Below are 17,401 nucleotides of genomic sequence, written 5' to 3'. Positions count from 1 at the left end.
AATTTGGTTAATTAAACTCCTCTAACCATTAAAGATTTAATATATTTTCTTTCCTTTTTAAGTACTTAAGTTGACTATAAAACTTCCCAAGTACTTAAGTAATTCTTATCATTCATCATAATTTAAACTTAAAAACAAGATGAGGTTTTAGTTCTCTTAAATGGTTTAAAACTGCATATCAACCTAAAATTTCACTTAGTCACAAGTCTAAATAGTTGTTCCATTACATATTTTAAATTGGAGTTACATGTCTGACATGTTACTCTAAATGGCCAAAGTATTCCTACACCTTACAGCTTATTAAAGTTCCACATTCTCAGATGCTTTTTTAACACAAAATTTACTAGCTCTGTGGTCTTGATTCTTTTAAAAATGCCTCTACTTTGTTTTTAAACTCAACTGTGACTAAAGTATGGTTGTATCCGCTCAACACAATTTTGGGATTACGTTCTCATTTAACATTTGAGGTACCTTAACTTGCCAAGGCTTCTTAATGACTAGAGGGTTTCAGCCAGATGACTTCACTCTCACCTTCGATCATAATCACCCCAAACATCACTTTCCTGTCCTTACTGAAAGCAGCCCGTGGTCACCTGGATTCTAGCACCACTTGCCTTTATTCTCCTGTTTACTGCAACCCCTACTGAGGCTGGGTATTTGATGAGATTCTGCATGTCTTTGGCTTTAATGATGCCCACATTCCCTTCATTTACTTATCTCTTAGACCACATACGCAAAAACATGAAAATAATACCTGCTTGAATTTTGTATGTCTCTTTGGGTTTTGGCTATCAAGTCACAATTTCCAACATCATTCCGTAAGAAGGAGCCAGTAGAGAGGGCTGAGGAACCTTCCAGGAAAGGGGATTTAAAAAAAAAAAAAAAAATTCCTTAACCACTCTCTTCATTTTTCTTTTTTATTCTAATCCTGAGTTTGTTTATATTTGGTCAACAAATCACTTTGCAGCTATACAGATTTTTGTTACCTGTAGACTAATCATATCTTTATCAAACACGTTATGAACCAAGCCGTGGAATCCCCAGAACTGAGAACCCAGCACAGCTCCTGCCCGCCGGAAACTCATAACTCTAGTAGCAGAGATGCAGTGTAGCAGCCAGCTCTGAGACAAAACAGAATATGGGTTGTGTGCTACCAAGGGGACAGAAACAGACCAGTGTAAGAACCCAGAAGGGTTGTGTGTTGGAAAAATGGAGAAATATCTCACATGGCCAGAGCAAGCTGGGATTTTTAAGAGGCAAAGGGAGGGTCACATGAGAAAAGGGAGCCAGGGAGGTTCTGAGAGGAAAGATTGTTGGGACTAGCTGTTAATGTGGATTGAAGGAGAGAAAAGAATAGGAGAGAGAAAGAAGGAAATCAGGGTCAGGCAGATTATGAAAGACCCTGGCTGCTATCTGTGGCGTGATGCCCTGGAATGCACAGCCATTAACTTGACTGGAAATGCTCCTACCTACAGACAACCAGAGCAGACAAGAATACAGTCCCTTGGGCTTCCCTGGTGGTGCAGTGGTTGAGAGTCCGCCTGCCGATGCAGGGGACACAGGTTCGTGCCCTGGTCCGGGAAGATCCCACATGCCGCGGAGCGGCTGGGCCCGTGAGCCATGGCCGCTGAGCCTGTGCGTCCGGAGCCTGTGCTCCGCAACAGGAGAGGCCACAACATTGAGAGGCCCGCGTAACACACACACACACACACACAAAAAGAATACAGTCCCTATCCTTAGCTTTGATTTTATTCACTCCGTCAACATAAATTCTTCATCAAGGAAAGCATTTTTGGTGTGAGACAAAACGTACAGTCCTGGTGCCTAAATAACTCCATCCTTGGTAGAACTCAACTTTCCAAAGAGAGAACATTAATTTGTTCAGGCCTCTTAGGGTTCCTTTAGGGGCCTGCTGCCCAAACAAATGCTACTCCTGTCTAGATACGAATCATACCACCAGAGATGGCAGACAGTGGGGGGACCGTGACCTGTGACTAAGAACAACCAAAGAAACGACTGATTTGTGGAGAGAGATATTTACCCAGATGTGATGCAAAAGAATATTAAAGACAGGAGTAGGAACCATTTACAGCAGCACAATATCCAGAGATGGGTGTGGGCATGGGTGCAGTGTTTGCACCACCTCTGGACTGGTTTTATTTAGGGCCATCGCTGTAGCACAGTTAGTCTGTGCGGTTGCAGAGGCCGTCTCAGTGCGCAGTCCGGTTGCTTCTCTACAGGATTTATATCCTCATCTTTGGCAGTGTCCCTCTAATATAATCGCATGCTCACACTCTTAACACGGGTTGAAAAAAAGAACTCACAGAATCTAAGCATGATTTTTCCAAAAGGAACAGGGTCTTTCACTGCCCTTTCCGATTTCTCCAAACTCTCACTCCAGCTTCAGTGCACACCCTCACATAAACCCCTTTGCCCTCCACGCCCAGCCTCCATACACACAAAACTATGGGAGAATCCAGTTTGTCTAATTTAGGCTAGAAATAAAAGGTCACACTTGTCCCCCTGGTTTCCCTTATGCCTCATAACTTTTTTTGTGTGTGGTACACAGGCCTCTCACTGTTGTGGCCTCTCCCGTTGCGGAGCACAGGCTCCAGACGCGCAGGCTCAGCGGCCATGGCTCACGGGCCCAGCCGCTCCGCAGCATGTGGGATCTTCCCAGACCAGGGCACGAACCTCTGTCTCCTGCATCGGCAGGCGGACTCTCAACCACTGCGCCACCAGGGAAGCCCATATATAACTTTTTGTCACAACTATCCAGAGCTGATCCTTTCCTCCCCCTCACCCCCCCCCCAAATTTGCACTTAGAACCAGAGGCTGCTTGCTTTAGGGAAATCGCTGTGCAGTGGGAGCGATACGGGCAGAGCTGATGGTATCAGTCTGTGGAGTAGTGAAATGATATTCTAGATCTAAAGGGATCTGTCACCTGAGTTTCCAAGTGCAATATAGAAGTTCACAGGCCCTCTAAAGTTGGTCATACTTCAACTTTTCTTCTAGAGGGGTAATCTCACAGGGAAACCAAAGCCCATGTGGGTTAACCAGCGGACTGCAAGGCACAAAACAAGTCAGAATCGGTGAACCAGGGAGAAAGTTCAGATCATCATTATACATGCACTCAAACCACTAACCCATGTCCTTTCCAGGGCCCTTCACCAAGGAAGATAAGGATGAAAGTGGTTATGAAAGGTTCAAAGAAATATTAACTTTTTTCTAGGAGTTTCTTTGGATTGTATTAACTTGATGTTTATTAGTAATTTTGTGTCTTGCTACATTAGTGCTGTATGATAATGACATTGTTTCTGTTAATACTGTACAAATGAGTAATGGGATTTGTGACTTTCATTGCTTATCAGTTAACTGTCACCCCAATAGCACATCACAGAGATGACCCAAGGGCCCTGTGTCAAAGTAATAATATAAATAGTTCCTCCTTGGGATTCTGCATTTGTCTGAGTTTTTGTTTTTGTTGTTATTAGCTTTATTATGTGGCTTCTAGCTGAAGAAGAGTTTTTATAAGTGAATCATTTTTCCTGTCTTCTTTTGCCAGATTATACCTATTTGGTAGAGCAGGTGAAATTCACCAAAATCACCACAAACAAGAGACACAACTATCTGACCTTAAAGGCCTGGTACAGTCATTTCAGTAGTACTGCCTCAGGCAAGCCCAGTTCTCAGAAAATAGTTACAACACTAGTGTATAATAGGAAACTTTTTTCTTCCCTAACTGTTCAAAGATGTTCAGTGAATTTTTGAAAAATAGTAAAATATCCAATTAGGAACTGAACTATGTATTTCCTCGTGTTTAAGGTTTTGTTAACAATTCAAATGATATCTAAGTGTTGTATTCTGTGCCTATGTGGGCTGGAATTTGCCAGTCATATCATGGAAGAAAATCAAGTCTAGGTTCAGAATCTGAGGTTTAAGCTGACTTAAATTTTTTTTGAAAAGAATTAGAAATGCTTCTTATAGAGGATATTTTAAAAGCATTCTCTGAAATCCAGGTTATTTTTTGGTCATGCCTTAACAGATATCCAAACACATGGGACTAGCCTTCCTCAATAAGCAGTAGAAACAGGTTGGTTGTCACTGCTTTAAAAAGCAAGTAAAAGTTTGCCCACACTTCAAACAAATGGGTACAAAAACATGATAATGTCTTATTTGTTTATTCCTAGAAATCGCGAAAGAATTTGTCCTCGGCCATTTATTTGAGGTTGCTAAGAAAAAGTAATTGATCTACTGAGGCTTCGCTGCTGGAACTTAAATAACACTTAGGTTAGCCGTTTGCAGGGAAACTTTGCCTAAGGGGGTAGAGGCGGGGGGCATGGGTGTGATGGGTGGGTACCTCCTATTTTTTCTTTTGTCTGAGGCTGCACAGCTGGAACTTATTTTACTTCTTTCACCCTGAACTCTGCTCTAATTTTTTGTCCCTGTTACAGTTCCCTGGTGTTGAAACCAAGATTTAGCTTGCAGAGTACACTCTACCCTTATTTTATTGTTGGAAATACCCCTCTTCCTTTTCTAGTTTTTTAAAAAGAAACATCCCCAGAGCCATATCAAAGTTTCTATTGTTTACATGATATTTTAAATTTCTCCAAGGCTTCCACCTTTACTTAGTAACCTCATTTCCAAGTTTTACCTCTGGGGCTTTGACCTTAACCTGCCAGTGATTCAAGTCTTGAGACGCAGCAGGCTGTGGGAGATGAATTGTGTGGGCAGAGCAGTCGGGGGCTGAGGTTGCTCTTAGGGTGCAAGCTTGATAAACCCGGGGCCAAAAGCAGGTTATTAAAACGTGACTTTTAAATCTCAGAAGGTAGACTGGTGAGATGTATTGCATCATAACTGGTGATTTTGTTTTTAATATGAAAATTAGGTATTGTGCTGCTTTTAAGAAGGGCAGATAGCCAGCTGCAAGTTGTTGCTGGGGTCTTCTTTCAAGAGGCCTAACTTTTGTTTTAAGACTTTTCCTGAGGATCTGGTAACCATTTTCCAAGAAGTCCATATGGCTTTGGTTAATCTCTATCCTATTCCCACCACTTCTTCGGTTCCCTACCCTCCACCCACATACACAAAATGGATTTTATTGACTCATTAAATTCTACACGACATTTTCCGTAGTACCATTTGTTTAAATGGGCTTTACTTCTTCAGCATTTATTGTGAAAAGAATATTAATGCTTAATTCTGCCATCACCTGTCTAATTTACATATATTTATGTTGTATGTGAGACCGCGTGAAAACCTACAGAGGAAAAACTGGGCTGTGCTAACAGCTAATAGCCCATCTTTTCTTTTGACTTGCACAAATTAAGAAATATTGTCTGCGGCAAACACAATGGAAAACTGTGTTTTTAATACCGCCCCACCCCACACACACACACTCATTTCTTTGGAAAAGAAGCAGCTGATTATTTTTTAAAAATAAAATTTCCCAAAGTACTCAGGTTGACAAGGGACACAGAAAAGGAGAAGGATTTGGCTTTTGGAATTACGATTTGAGGATGAATAAGGTTAGGCAGAGGGATGATAAAATGAACTAATGAGTACAGGATTGGGCCTGAAAATATGAGAATCTCACCCCTCTCCTTCTAAACTTTCGGTTCCTTATGAAGAAGAACATTTGTTTCCTTGATGGCTTTTGAGTTGCTTAAAATCTCATGATGTTTATGTTTGATAGCCTGTGTAAAAGATAAATAGGCGTTTTTTGATACGAAGAGAAATTTTAACTTATTATTTGAAGTCCTTTTATTTCTGGTGTCTTCAAGTCCATCCTTATATTCTATTTCTCACAGTTGGGGAAAGGCATTCTCTCTTATGATTTAAGTTTACGTTTTGTATCAAAGCTCATTTAGGTTCCCCCAGCAATTTGGAGTTAATGTGAAGCATCATGCTAATTACGAGAAACGGCACAGGCTGGCTACATTAGCAAAAACTAAGTGGCATGGGGAGGAAAATGAGAAACAGTTTTTAAATGCCGGAGTGAAAACAAATAGAGATGTCTTGTAGTGTTTCCTCAACAGCAGTTTATAATTACCTCTCTTCAAGGCCTGTTTTAAGTGGACTTGTACCAGTAGCTTGAAAAGTAAACTCCTGAGGGGTGTGTTTGTTTAGACATGGCAGCAGAATCAGGGAGGAGCTGCTGTGTGGGAGCCTTCAGCACAGTGCGCTCCGGTGCCTCAGTCCTAAAGCCTCAAGTGGGCATGGGAAACCCTTGACTGCACAGCATCATGTCAGTTGGCTCTTGAGTAACAGATCACCCCCGAATTTGTGGCTAAGACGGCATTTATTATTTCACCATTTCTGTGGGTCATGAATCCAGGGGCAGCTTAGCTGCGTCCTCTGGGTCTGGGTCTCTCCCAAAGCGACAAGTCATTTGAAGGATTCAGTTTGTAGCTCACTCGCATGATGGTTAGCTGGATTCTGCTCCTTGCGGGTTGTTGCACTGAGGGGTCAGCTTCTTGCACGCACTTGTCTGGAAGGCTCCCTCTGCTCCTTGCCGTGTGGGCCTTTCCACTGAGAACCTCACAGTGTGGCCCCTTGCTTCAGAAGGTGAGCGAGAGTGCTAAGGAGAAAGGAGGGCACAGTCTTTTACAACATAATCACAGAAGTGACATCCCATCACTTTTGCTGTATTCCACTCACCGGAAGCAAGCAACCAGGGCCAGCCCACTCTCAAGGGGAGGGGCAGACACAGAGCATGCATACCAGGTGTGGATTGTTGGAGCTAGGTCAGAAGTTGCCTGCCACAAGCAGGATGCCACATCCAGCCAACGGGCCCACAGTTAACTGTGATGTGAATGCTACAAATATTTGCAATGCTGAATACAGCCTTTGGAAGTACAGATTTGGAGGTATTGAATGTGGTCCCCTTTATGTATCAGATTGGCTGATAAGTGCTGAGCCATGCTCACCTGAGCCCCAGGAGAGCAAGCAAACAGGTTTTCAGGAATGGCTGAAGTTAGAGCTCCTGTCTGAAGTCATGCAACAGAGCGAAGATAAGCAGCCCTTTTTTAGCAGGATACTCTAAACACGGAGAACCAGAGGGCCCCTAGATTATATTTCATTTTGTGTTGTAAGGTTGTGATGGGTACTTTGCAGATCATTAGGGGGAAGGGACTCTGTAGATTGATTTATAAAGTTGCTATTAAGATCGTGGAATGGGAGGCTGTGCTTGTTTTAATGGTCCCCACACCCCTACTCCCAGCTTCCTGACTCCAAAGGTACATTTTCAGCAGTAAACTGAGTAAAGGGACATGAATTTGGATTATGTGACAAATGTTTAAGACATGAATTGAATTTCTCATTTTAATCTGACAAATTCTATTTTAAAATCCATATATCTTTTTTTTATGGAAATATGGTCGATTTACAATGTTGTGTTAGTTTCTGGTGTACAGCAAAGTGATTCAGTTATATATATATATTTCAGATTGTTTTCCATTATAGTTTATTACAAGATATTGAGTATAGCTCCCTGTGCTACACAGTAGGACCTTGTTGTTTATCTATTTTATATACAGTAGTTTGTATATTGTAATCCCAAACTCCCTCCCCCCTTTTCCCTGGTAACCATAAGTTTGTTTTCTACGTCTGTGAGTCTGTTTCCGTTCTGTAAATAAGTTCATTTGTATATTTTAGATTCCACATGTAAGTGATATCATATGGTATTTATCTTTCTCTGCCTGCCTTACTTCACTTAGTGTGATAATCTCTAGGTCCATCCATGTCACTGCAAATGGCATTATTTCATTCTTTTTTATGGCTGAGTAATATTCCATTGTATAAATATATACACATCTTCTTTATCTTTCCATCTGTCTGTGGACGTTTAGGTTGCTTCCATGTCTTGGCATTGTAAATAGTGCTGCTGTGAACATTGGGGTGTATGTATCTTTTCGAATTAGTTTCCTCCGGATATATGCCCAGTAGTGGGACTGCTGGGTCATACAGTAGTTCTATTATAAGTTTTTTAAGGACCCTCCATACTGTTCTCCATAGTGGCTGTACCAATTTACATTCCCACCAACAGTGTAGGAGGCTTCCCTTTTCTCCACATCCTCTCCAGCACAGAAAATCCAAATATCATTATAGGAAGAGTTCAGGTCTAGGTTTTCTTCCCCTGTTGCAGGTGAAGACCTCTTTTTGGTTGCTACAGCTCCAATTTGGGAACTCAGGGATGAAATGTTATAATTCTTTTGTCCCAGTTGCTGTTGTTTGGCTTCTGGAGGACCTGTAAAGCCTGGATAAAATTCCCTCTGATAAACACTCCCGCGACACCCTCACCTGCCCAGATGAAGCTCATGCAAACCTCAGTTACCACATGGATGCCTCCTGGTCCCTAAACTGTGTTTCCTACCTATGTCCCCAGCTGGGATAAGCACAGCACAAGGACAGAAACAGTTTGTCTTACACATCTTCGCATCCATAGCACCTAACAGGGCAACTGTACATAGCAGTTTTAAAAGCGTTTGAGTGGACAGGTAAAGCTGCAGTCATATATAATAAATGGTAGTAATTATTTATTATCCGTTTCCAAACTTTCACTATTAATTTTCTAAGGAAAACAGCGTATTGTTTTAACTAAAAGTGTTACTTAGTATAAAGTGAAGTGTGTCTCTAGAATCATAGAGATCAATAATACCCACCTCCTGACAAAGGCCAGACACGTTTTAAGCTTTTACTCCCTCATGTCCATCTTCAATCTTGCTCATAATTGATCCCAAGAGGATTTTCTTTATAAATTTACTTGTGTGACTATTACATTTTTCAGTTCCTCTGTTTTGTGTTTTTAATGCTTCAAGCCTCCGCTTTGTTGTTTAGGTGTGACTAGTAAAGCACTTTCATATTACCTTATATATTCAAATATTACTAATAATAATCATTCTTCGTAAGTGATATAAAGGAACCCTCTATTTGTCAGGCAGGAGGTGTGGGTTTAAGAAACCTGGAACAGGACATGGAATAAAGCCACACTCCCAGTTTTTTAAACCTTGCATAAAAAATTGAGTTTTGCTCACATATGGAAAAGTTTTTATGCCTTCTGGTATTATATTTGTTTTTCAACGTGGCAAACAAGGAACCCAAGTTATACCGACTTAGGTTAAGATTTCATGAGCTCAGGTCAGAGGCTGTGGAGTCAAGGGACTTAATGTAATCTGCACTGTGTACTCACATTGTATGTTTATATTCTTTGTTTATCAGTCTTTCTAAGGATTAGAGTATAATAGTCAAACAGCATCATAAGGTATCAGTCACGTTATCATTGTCATACAGCTTTTCTGGTGATAGAGAGGAGATGAGGAAGGGAGAAGTTTGATGGGGAAGAGAGGTCTTTATAAATATAAGTACATTTAATATTTTTAGTGTACAGAATAATATAGCTCATCCAGTAACTAAGGCTAATTGTCCCTCTTTGCGAGCTGGTGAGAGAACTCTCTTGAATTTTTCCTGGACAGTTTATCATGTGTTGATGTTTAGTTATTCCAGCGTGCCCCACAATGATTTTTGTGTCCTGGATTTATAGGATTTCTCCTATATAGAAATCTGAAAAATGTGTGCTAACTCTAAGAAGTTCCTCCACTAAAACAAACATTTGATCTTGCCTTGAGCCTGTTATATCTTACAGTATCATCAGTAAAATCAGCTACTGCATGTGGTAAATCCAGTTCACAGGGCTTGCAGTAAGTTCATCTCAGCTCAGAAATCCATAGCACAGCAGCGTAAATATCCATGTGTCACTTTTTCACACCACCTCTCACAAACAAGATATAAACTATCTCAAGAACCCATGGTTTTTCTAACGACTTGGAGTCACCTATGTGTACTGTATTCGTGACGTGCACATTTGCAGTTGGGGTCCACAGGAAGGACATCATTTCCTGGATCGAACCACAGAGTGCAAATATTGTGCCCTAAATAACACACTAGTTACTGTAAATGTCAGTAGAGGGAGTTTTTCCGACTTTGATTTAATGAAAGCCTACAGCAAAGCCAACTGTTAGCACTTCTTAACTGCTTGTCAGAGCGAACACGAAGGTGGGGAGGGCTGAAAACATCTTTTCTGTATCTACTTTGGTCTAAGAATTAAGAGCGTTTTCAACAGGTGTTGCATAGCGACACGGGGGTCCTTTCCAGCTTGATGTCTTTTAGGTGGTGACTTTATAAGTTCTCCTCCAGAATGTGGACCTGGAGTTACATGAGGAGACTGTTGGGAAATTAACCTAGAGTTTGCATCTTGAATCCTCTCACCTGCAAAATCAGCATTTTCGTTTTCTGGGCTCACCATGAGGGACAGTAAGAATAGAGGAGGGAGAAGGCACACTGAACACCGGTCCTCTCTTTGTCACTGACAGTATTACCAAACTAATTGTGAGCCATGTGTATTTTGACTGATATCATCTGCTCTTTCTGAACAAAGAAAACACTTGAAGCAAACACATAGGGAGGAAAGTATGCAGCACTCGTTTCTGTAATTTTTGTCATCTTTAGAATGCATGTGTAAACATATGTGATTGTTAAGGGTCTTACGGCCTTGGAAATCCCTTTGACATTATGCTGGGTGTACTGAGGGGAGATCATCTTTCAAACGCAGGGGAAGTTTACAGTCTTATTATCTTGAAGAGGAGAAGAAAGTTTCTTCCTCAAATGATTTATAACTTGAAACATGTTGTCATGTTTTGGTAAGCCCACTTTATTAATTCCATCCTTCTCTGTGGCAAATTTTTAAAAATAAATGTACCATTGCAACCCAGTACTTTCTCAATAGCATATTGTACTTATAATAGCCTGATGGAAGTTGCTGGGTTTGGTTTAGTCATACAGAATGTGGAGCCAAGTTCTGAGTAAAACCTCTAATTGAATTACCTGCAAAGCACTGACAGACAGGCTTTCAGGACAGACAGAGCTTTGCTTTCCCCAGCAGAACTAGGTCATGTTTAAGTTGGCCTTGTAACTGTTAACTGGATTTTGCCAACGCTTACACCCTGGGCTCTGGTGGCTGCGGGGCCCCTTTCCTGCTCTCTATGAAAGCAGGAGGACTCATGCGGCATTATCTCCTTATTTTAGAGAAAACTGATTACAGATCAAGTTAAACGCAAGAGTCTTTGAAATAAGAATGCAAAGTATTCTTCTCTAGATTACCAACGTTCTTGCATGATTCTTTCTTTATTGTATTGCAAAGGAAAGACAGGTATAGGAAAGTAGCCCTTTCGATAGCAGTCAGTCAGTGTCAGTCTGAAAAGTATTTCTGTTTCATCTTCTGGGAAGAATTCATGAAAGAATTTACTGTGGCCCATTTGCATTTGCAAATGAATAATCTGGTGGTGTTCTCTCCTCTCTCTCTTGCTCTCTCTTTTTGTCTTTTCCACAGCCTCTGCAATCCCAGATAATGGAAGACGGTCCTGTCTAAAGCTCAAAGTCTTTGTGCGACCAACAAGTAAGTTCACTAAAATGAGCTTCCGAGGGTGGCTTCACTGCGCATGCTCTATTGTGTGGTCTGGTTCACAGCGGTAAAACTTTTTTTTTTTTTTACTGTAAATCTTGTGTGGTATCTGTTTCGTATTATCAACATCCATGTTTCAGTTTTCATCAAATTTTTTCTCATTATTTTTCATGATGCCTTTATTTTAAGTACACAGCAGTTGCTAACTTGTTGTTTCTCAGACTGTTGTACGTGCACAGCAAATGGGAACAATATTGGCATTTGGATACATGCCACTGATTGTAAAACAAACAGTCTCTCCATAAGTAAAAGGAAAAATTAGAAAGAAAAAAGAAAGAAGCGGGAGTTGAAGGGTGTCTTCACTAACATATTTGGCTGTTATCTCTATTTTTGTTATAGATAGCTGTATGAAAACTATAGGTGTTCATGATCGTGTTTTCGATGTTAACGACAAAGTAGAAAATTCATTAGAACCAGCAGGTTAGTATGCTTAGAGAATCTCTCTTAACAAATGCATCTCTCTCTGGTGCTTCAGTACTTTTTTTCCTTTCTTCCTCTCCGCATGTTTGCATGTTACAGTTGCTCTGCTTTTGCTCATTGCTAGCAACGCTAATATTACTTATATTCTACCTCATTCCTCCAGTATCTCTGTGTAATGCATGTTAGATAAATTATGACTTTTCTTTTTTTTTGACATGGGTTTGATACAATGCAGTATCCTAGTATAGAAGCCCCATCAGAAAGCTAAAAGTCTCACTACTTTTTTACCATATCCTCTGAGCATGCTGGTGAATTACTGTGACTATTAACGGATCTGTTTTCATGTAAGACAGAAAAAAATTTCTACTCTATGTGCTTATAAAACTTTACTTTTATATTATATCCAAATCTATGGATAAAAGTAATAAGACTATTGCACAAAATAGCAACTAATTCAACCTGTTTAGTTTTCTCTAGAAATTCACATGCATCATTGAACTGATCTAAAGGACTTCATTTTACTTCAAATATTATTTGTGCTGTTGTCAATAGAAATAGGTCTGGAGAAGCATAACCATGTTGCCTCCTAACACCACAAACTCATGCACCTGCTGCTCCCACAAACGTATCCGCAGTAGTCTGTCGAGCCAAACGTGATCCTTGATTACTGAGGCAAAACAAGTATCGAGGATAAGTGAATCTTTTCTACTACTTCTATCTTCCATACCCCCAAACTTTCCCATCACTATGAAGAAAAATAAAACCCACCAACGGGATCGTTGAAGCCTCTGTACTGCAGCATACTGTGGATAATGTAAACTCTCCACTTGGTTATAAATTCAATCTGGCTCTTTAACGCAGCTAGACTGATTATGAGGTGGGGGGAGCCCTCTATCCTCTGTTCACTGAGGAGTGTGCCTCAAAGCCCTTGTAAGCCCCCTCTTATGTAAACAGAGACTTTTTTTTCACCTATTTGCAGTAGGACTTACCTTTCTGATGGCCCTGGAAATTAAAAGGTTGTGAGGTCCACTTTATCCTTTGAGTACTGTTACTGGGACACACAGTCAATGAGCCTTAGGGAGACTTACCTTGAGTAAATGTGGTGCCTCAGGGCATACAATAGCTTCCACGTTGTAACTGACAGGAAGGGTTAGGCTTTTTTCCCAAGCACTCCTGTTTTTCTAAGGCAGGCATCTTATCTAGAGCACAGAGGAGAGGTGTGTACAATAAGCTCTCAGAGGCCTTAGTGGCTCCCCAGGGATCCGTTAGCTGCTTTAGAAAGTTGCAAGGAATGAGTGCTGACATGGAGACATTTTAATTGTGTTCTGGAAATCTGGAAGCATTACTGTGGCTTTTCAAGGTTCCAGACTCCTCACAAGCTTGAGGACTTGGGCCACCACAGGATCTGTGAGTGAGATGAGATCTTTTAAGGACCCCAGAGTCTACAATCTTCCTTTTGTAACTTGCCCAGGCCATGCAGCTAGTTACACACAGATCCAGGTGTAATATTCATATTTCTCAACTCCCATTCCTACATTAGTATAAAAGGATTCTCTTACCATTGCTAGACATAGAGATGTCCACGGAGAGAACTTTTACTATCTTGGCTTTGTTCATAAGTCATGTGTAGGCTGACCGGCAGGGTTGGGCATGTTATAAAAGTTACCCTGAATTAAGAGTTTCTGATGTACACCGTTGCAGAATGTAGGCAGCGCTTTCCAGTAATCTTTTTTCCAGGTAAATTCCATTGCCTATCGGGAAAGCAAGAGGCTGTTTAGAAACATAACAGATTGCATGTTTTTCACTGGTAATGAAGAGGCACACTGAGGACTGTTCTGACATTAGGAAAACTACCTTTGAATTCAACTAACGATAAAATGCAAGATGCTAACATGCATTCATATGTGAACATATTTCACTGTCTTTGGGGAAACAGACTCTTTGTCAGTGAGCATTTAAGTCCATGATGGCCCCCAAATCTATACACCTGTAACTGATAAAAGTTTGCAAAGCCTTGACAGAATGTGGTCAGACTGTGTGTGTGTGTGTGTGTGTGTGTGTGTGTTGGGGAGAGGCATGCAGGTGTGCTTGCAGGAAGAAGCTCCCTCAGTCAGTCATGACTATATTTAAGGGCATTCTGGTGATCACCTTCACTAAAGAAGTAAGACAAGGTTGAACTACGATCCCTGGCTGCACGAATGCAATAGTAGATTTGATACTTCCCTGTACTCCTTCGAAAAGTCATACTTGCAGCTCCGCACCACTGTGCTGGATGGTTGAGTGCAGACCCAGACTTTATGAAGCCAGCAAGGCTGAAAGGATTCCACTGCATGTTCTCAGCAATGTATACTAATTCACCTGTCTTTGGAATGTGTTTGTCTCTTTTGTTTGCTTGCACACTCTGCCTGCCAGTTTCCTGTCATCAGGGATACAGGATGATCTCAGGGCACACATATGCCACATAACATGCTCCAAAATATTGCTCGTCTTCTCTCAGTTAACCACCGAAACCCTCATGTTGTGGAATCCTGTAGCCAGGAGGCAAGACTTGATTTGGCTTCTGAAGAGAAGTGTTTTCTTTTTCCAAGCCACATTCACTGTTACAAGTTTTAGAAGTTCTCTCATGTTTAGGTGTAATTTCCATTGGGATAGATTTTGCTTATGAATTCCTCTTTAGAATTCTGAAATTGCTCCGACTTACCTAAATAACAAACAAACAAACAGCCTGTTTTTCATTTTGCTTCCTGAGGGCCACAGAATCTCCCAACACTGAGGCCCTGTTTAATCAAAGGATGCTCTGTAGAATTCTGAGGCAGGACCAATGTTACAGTGAGAAGAGAAGAACCCTGGTCCCCTAACGGGACTGATTTTCTCCTTTGAGGGCAAGAGGGTACTTACTGGTTGGTTGCCTAGAAAAAGGTTAATTCCAAAGATGGCCATGATTTGAGGATCAAAAGGCACATTGGCCTCATGGCTTCTCTTATATGATAGACAAACGCTTTCGTCTCAAAGGTGTGCGAGGTTCATTCCCCCGTCTTGTGCCGTGTGGGCCTAGAGCATGGACAGCCCTCGCTGAGCACCCTGGTCAGACTGAGAAGGCGAGTCCCCTTCAAGCTCACAACTGAGTATCTACGTGTTACTTGGGTACCTCTTTTATCAGTACACTTCCAAACTTTACAAGGAAGAGGACTGGGTAATATGTTGGTGAAGATAAGACTGAGAAGAACCCAATAGCCGATGTAATTTCAGGTGTATAAATATAAGTGGTATTTCAAAATGAACTCTGGAATCCTCTGGGTTTATGGTTCTTTCACAATTAAGCCTGAAGTACTCCCTTATTCCGACTAACAACAGGTTGGTGCTCTTAAGACAGTGATTTGGATTTTCTTTTCAGGGCTGTTAAGGGCATTTATGTCTACCTCCTAACTACAGATTTAATACATTTGCAAGGCTAAGAAACGGCAGAGAAAAGAGTCCACAAGTATAAATGACTGCATCATGTGGGGCTTTACATTTTCCCCTGCATCCATTACACTTCCCATTCTTGCTCCCTAACCTTTTTCTTATTACCTAAGCTAATAGGTATTCCATGCAGGTTTGCTAAGGTCCAGGAGAGGAGAGCAAATTTGACACAGGGAGGCAGCAGCTTCTACACGTGGGGACAGGCTAAAATGATACGAGCACTCCAGAGCAGAAGCCTCAATGCTGAGAAGACATATTTCTAAGTTCATATAGGGAGTGAATGTAATGAACAGAAACAGCTCATGTGAGCATACCTGAAGTAGAGACCAGCCTGAGCCTGCAAGGTGGTCGCTTTAGGACAAATAACAGGGAGTGTGACTCTGCCTAGTAAAGAAAAAGCATCCCTATTGTGACATGCTGTGTGATGTGAAAACAGAAATGAATTTAATAGAATAGAGTTATTAATCCATTAAGGTGTTCGAGGTGGGTCATTCAGGGATGTCTAGCGATTATCCTTTGAGGTCTACAGAATTGGGAACAACCACTAGAGTCTCACTTGTACCCATTCTCTCTGACTGACCATAGAGTGAATCCAGCCTGACAATCAATCGCTGAGCCTCCTACAGGAAGTTCTCCTGATGCTAAAATAAAATCTACCAAAGAATCCCACTGGTGGCCCCATGTGTAGTTCAGAGATCACTGAGTCTAAAAGCACGTGTTAAGCCAGGTGGAAGGAAGAAGACCGGCAACGCCAGAGCATAGCATGGCTCATAGGCAAGCCTCCAGTCTATCTTTGGGTACTAATTGCTGCAAAGTTCCTGTTTCGAAGTTAAGCCTGTTAATCATGCAGCTCAGGAAGGCTATCCGAGTCAGAGGCAGTCTCATAGAACACTTTATAGCTAAATAAAAGAAGCTTACCTCACTTAATCCACTTTATTTAGAGGAAAATTTGCATCCACACTGATAATTTATGTGCCCAGCTTCAGCCTGACAAAAATAAAAATAGTCAAGTTCAAGTAATTTAATCCTGGAGATACAGGGTTTGTAATAGAAATAGCACCACAATTGATTCCTAATTGTAGGCAAGCCAGTGGGCACCGGTTTAGTTAGGTTTAGTGAGCACTATGTGTAGTTTAGTTAAAATGCTGTTGTTTTGGCATTTAATTCTTCACATTTGAAAATTCATCTAGACGTCCAACAACCAGGCATTCAACACTAATCCTATGAAACCGCTAAAAAGAGGAAAAAGGGCAGCCCATTCTGGTTAACCACTAATGTGCCAACATTAACTGCATCCTGCCACCCCTACCCCCGTTACTTGCTCCTCCAGGGCGTATTGGGTTTAAACGGTACATTCAGATACCAAGTTTGTGCATGGTGGGTTTGACTGCTAGCAAACCTGAGTAGCTCACGTGCCAGAGGTTACAGTGTGCACATTTTTCACCTCAGTTTTTAAGGAAAGTATTAAAATTGCCAAGAAAGTCCAATTTTCTCTGCCTCTCCTTTGTTTGCTGTAAATAATGGGTGATTATGCAGACATGAAAGTCAATGGTGGCACAAGGTTCATTACCCTACTCTGCAGAGGGTGGCGCGGTCTGTTAACAGCAGGCTGCTGCAAGAGAGTTATTAAGGATGTGAAATCTCATTGGAATGTGTGCTTTCTATTTGAACAGATGATACCGTACACGAGTCAGCCGAGCCATCCCGCGGCGAGAACGCGGCACAAACACCAAGGATACCCAGCCGCCTTTTGGCAATCCTACTGTTCCTCCTGGCGATGCTTTTGACATTATAGCACAGTCTCCTCCCATCACCTGTCACAGAAAACATCAGGGTCTTGGAACACCAGAGATCCACCCAACTGCTCATCCTAAGAAGGGATTTGTTATTGGTTTTTTGGCAGATGTCAGATTTTTATTTTCTTTCCTTCAGCCTGAATTCTAAGCAACAACTTGGGGCCGGGGGAGCTAACATAGTTGCTGCCTCCCTCACCTCACCCCCACC

The 17,401-nt window shown here is 41.5% G+C and overlaps 1 protein-coding gene across 2 annotated transcripts in view; it reads left to right on the top strand.

The window, feature by feature from the left end:
• EFNA5 (ephrin A5) overlaps nt 1-17,192 on the top strand; it is a gene marked incomplete at its 3' end in the record, with an annotated part of 275,394 nt that extends 258,202 nt beyond the window's left edge. The window contains exons 3-5 of one of the 2 annotated variants that reach the window (XM_082649969.1): nt 11,384-11,449; nt 11,855-11,935; nt 17,071-17,192. In XM_082649969.1, coding sequence (XP_082506095.1) covers nt 11,384-11,449; nt 11,855-11,935; nt 17,071-17,192 — 269 coding nt within the window. The remainder of the gene's footprint in view (nt 1-11,383; nt 11,450-11,854; nt 11,936-17,070) is intronic. The other variant, XM_082649970.1, reaches the window with a different exon arrangement.
• Nucleotides 17,193-17,401: the final 209 nt, after the last annotated feature.

The sequence above is a fragment of the Grampus griseus genome, assembly GCF_964374135.1.
Source record: "Grampus griseus genome assembly, chromosome: 3".
In the NCBI taxonomy this organism is placed as follows: domain Eukaryota; kingdom Metazoa; phylum Chordata; class Mammalia; order Artiodactyla; family Delphinidae; genus Grampus; species Grampus griseus.
The sequence above is the reverse complement of the archived record's forward strand: the minus strand, read 5'-3'. Positions and strand labels throughout refer to the sequence as shown.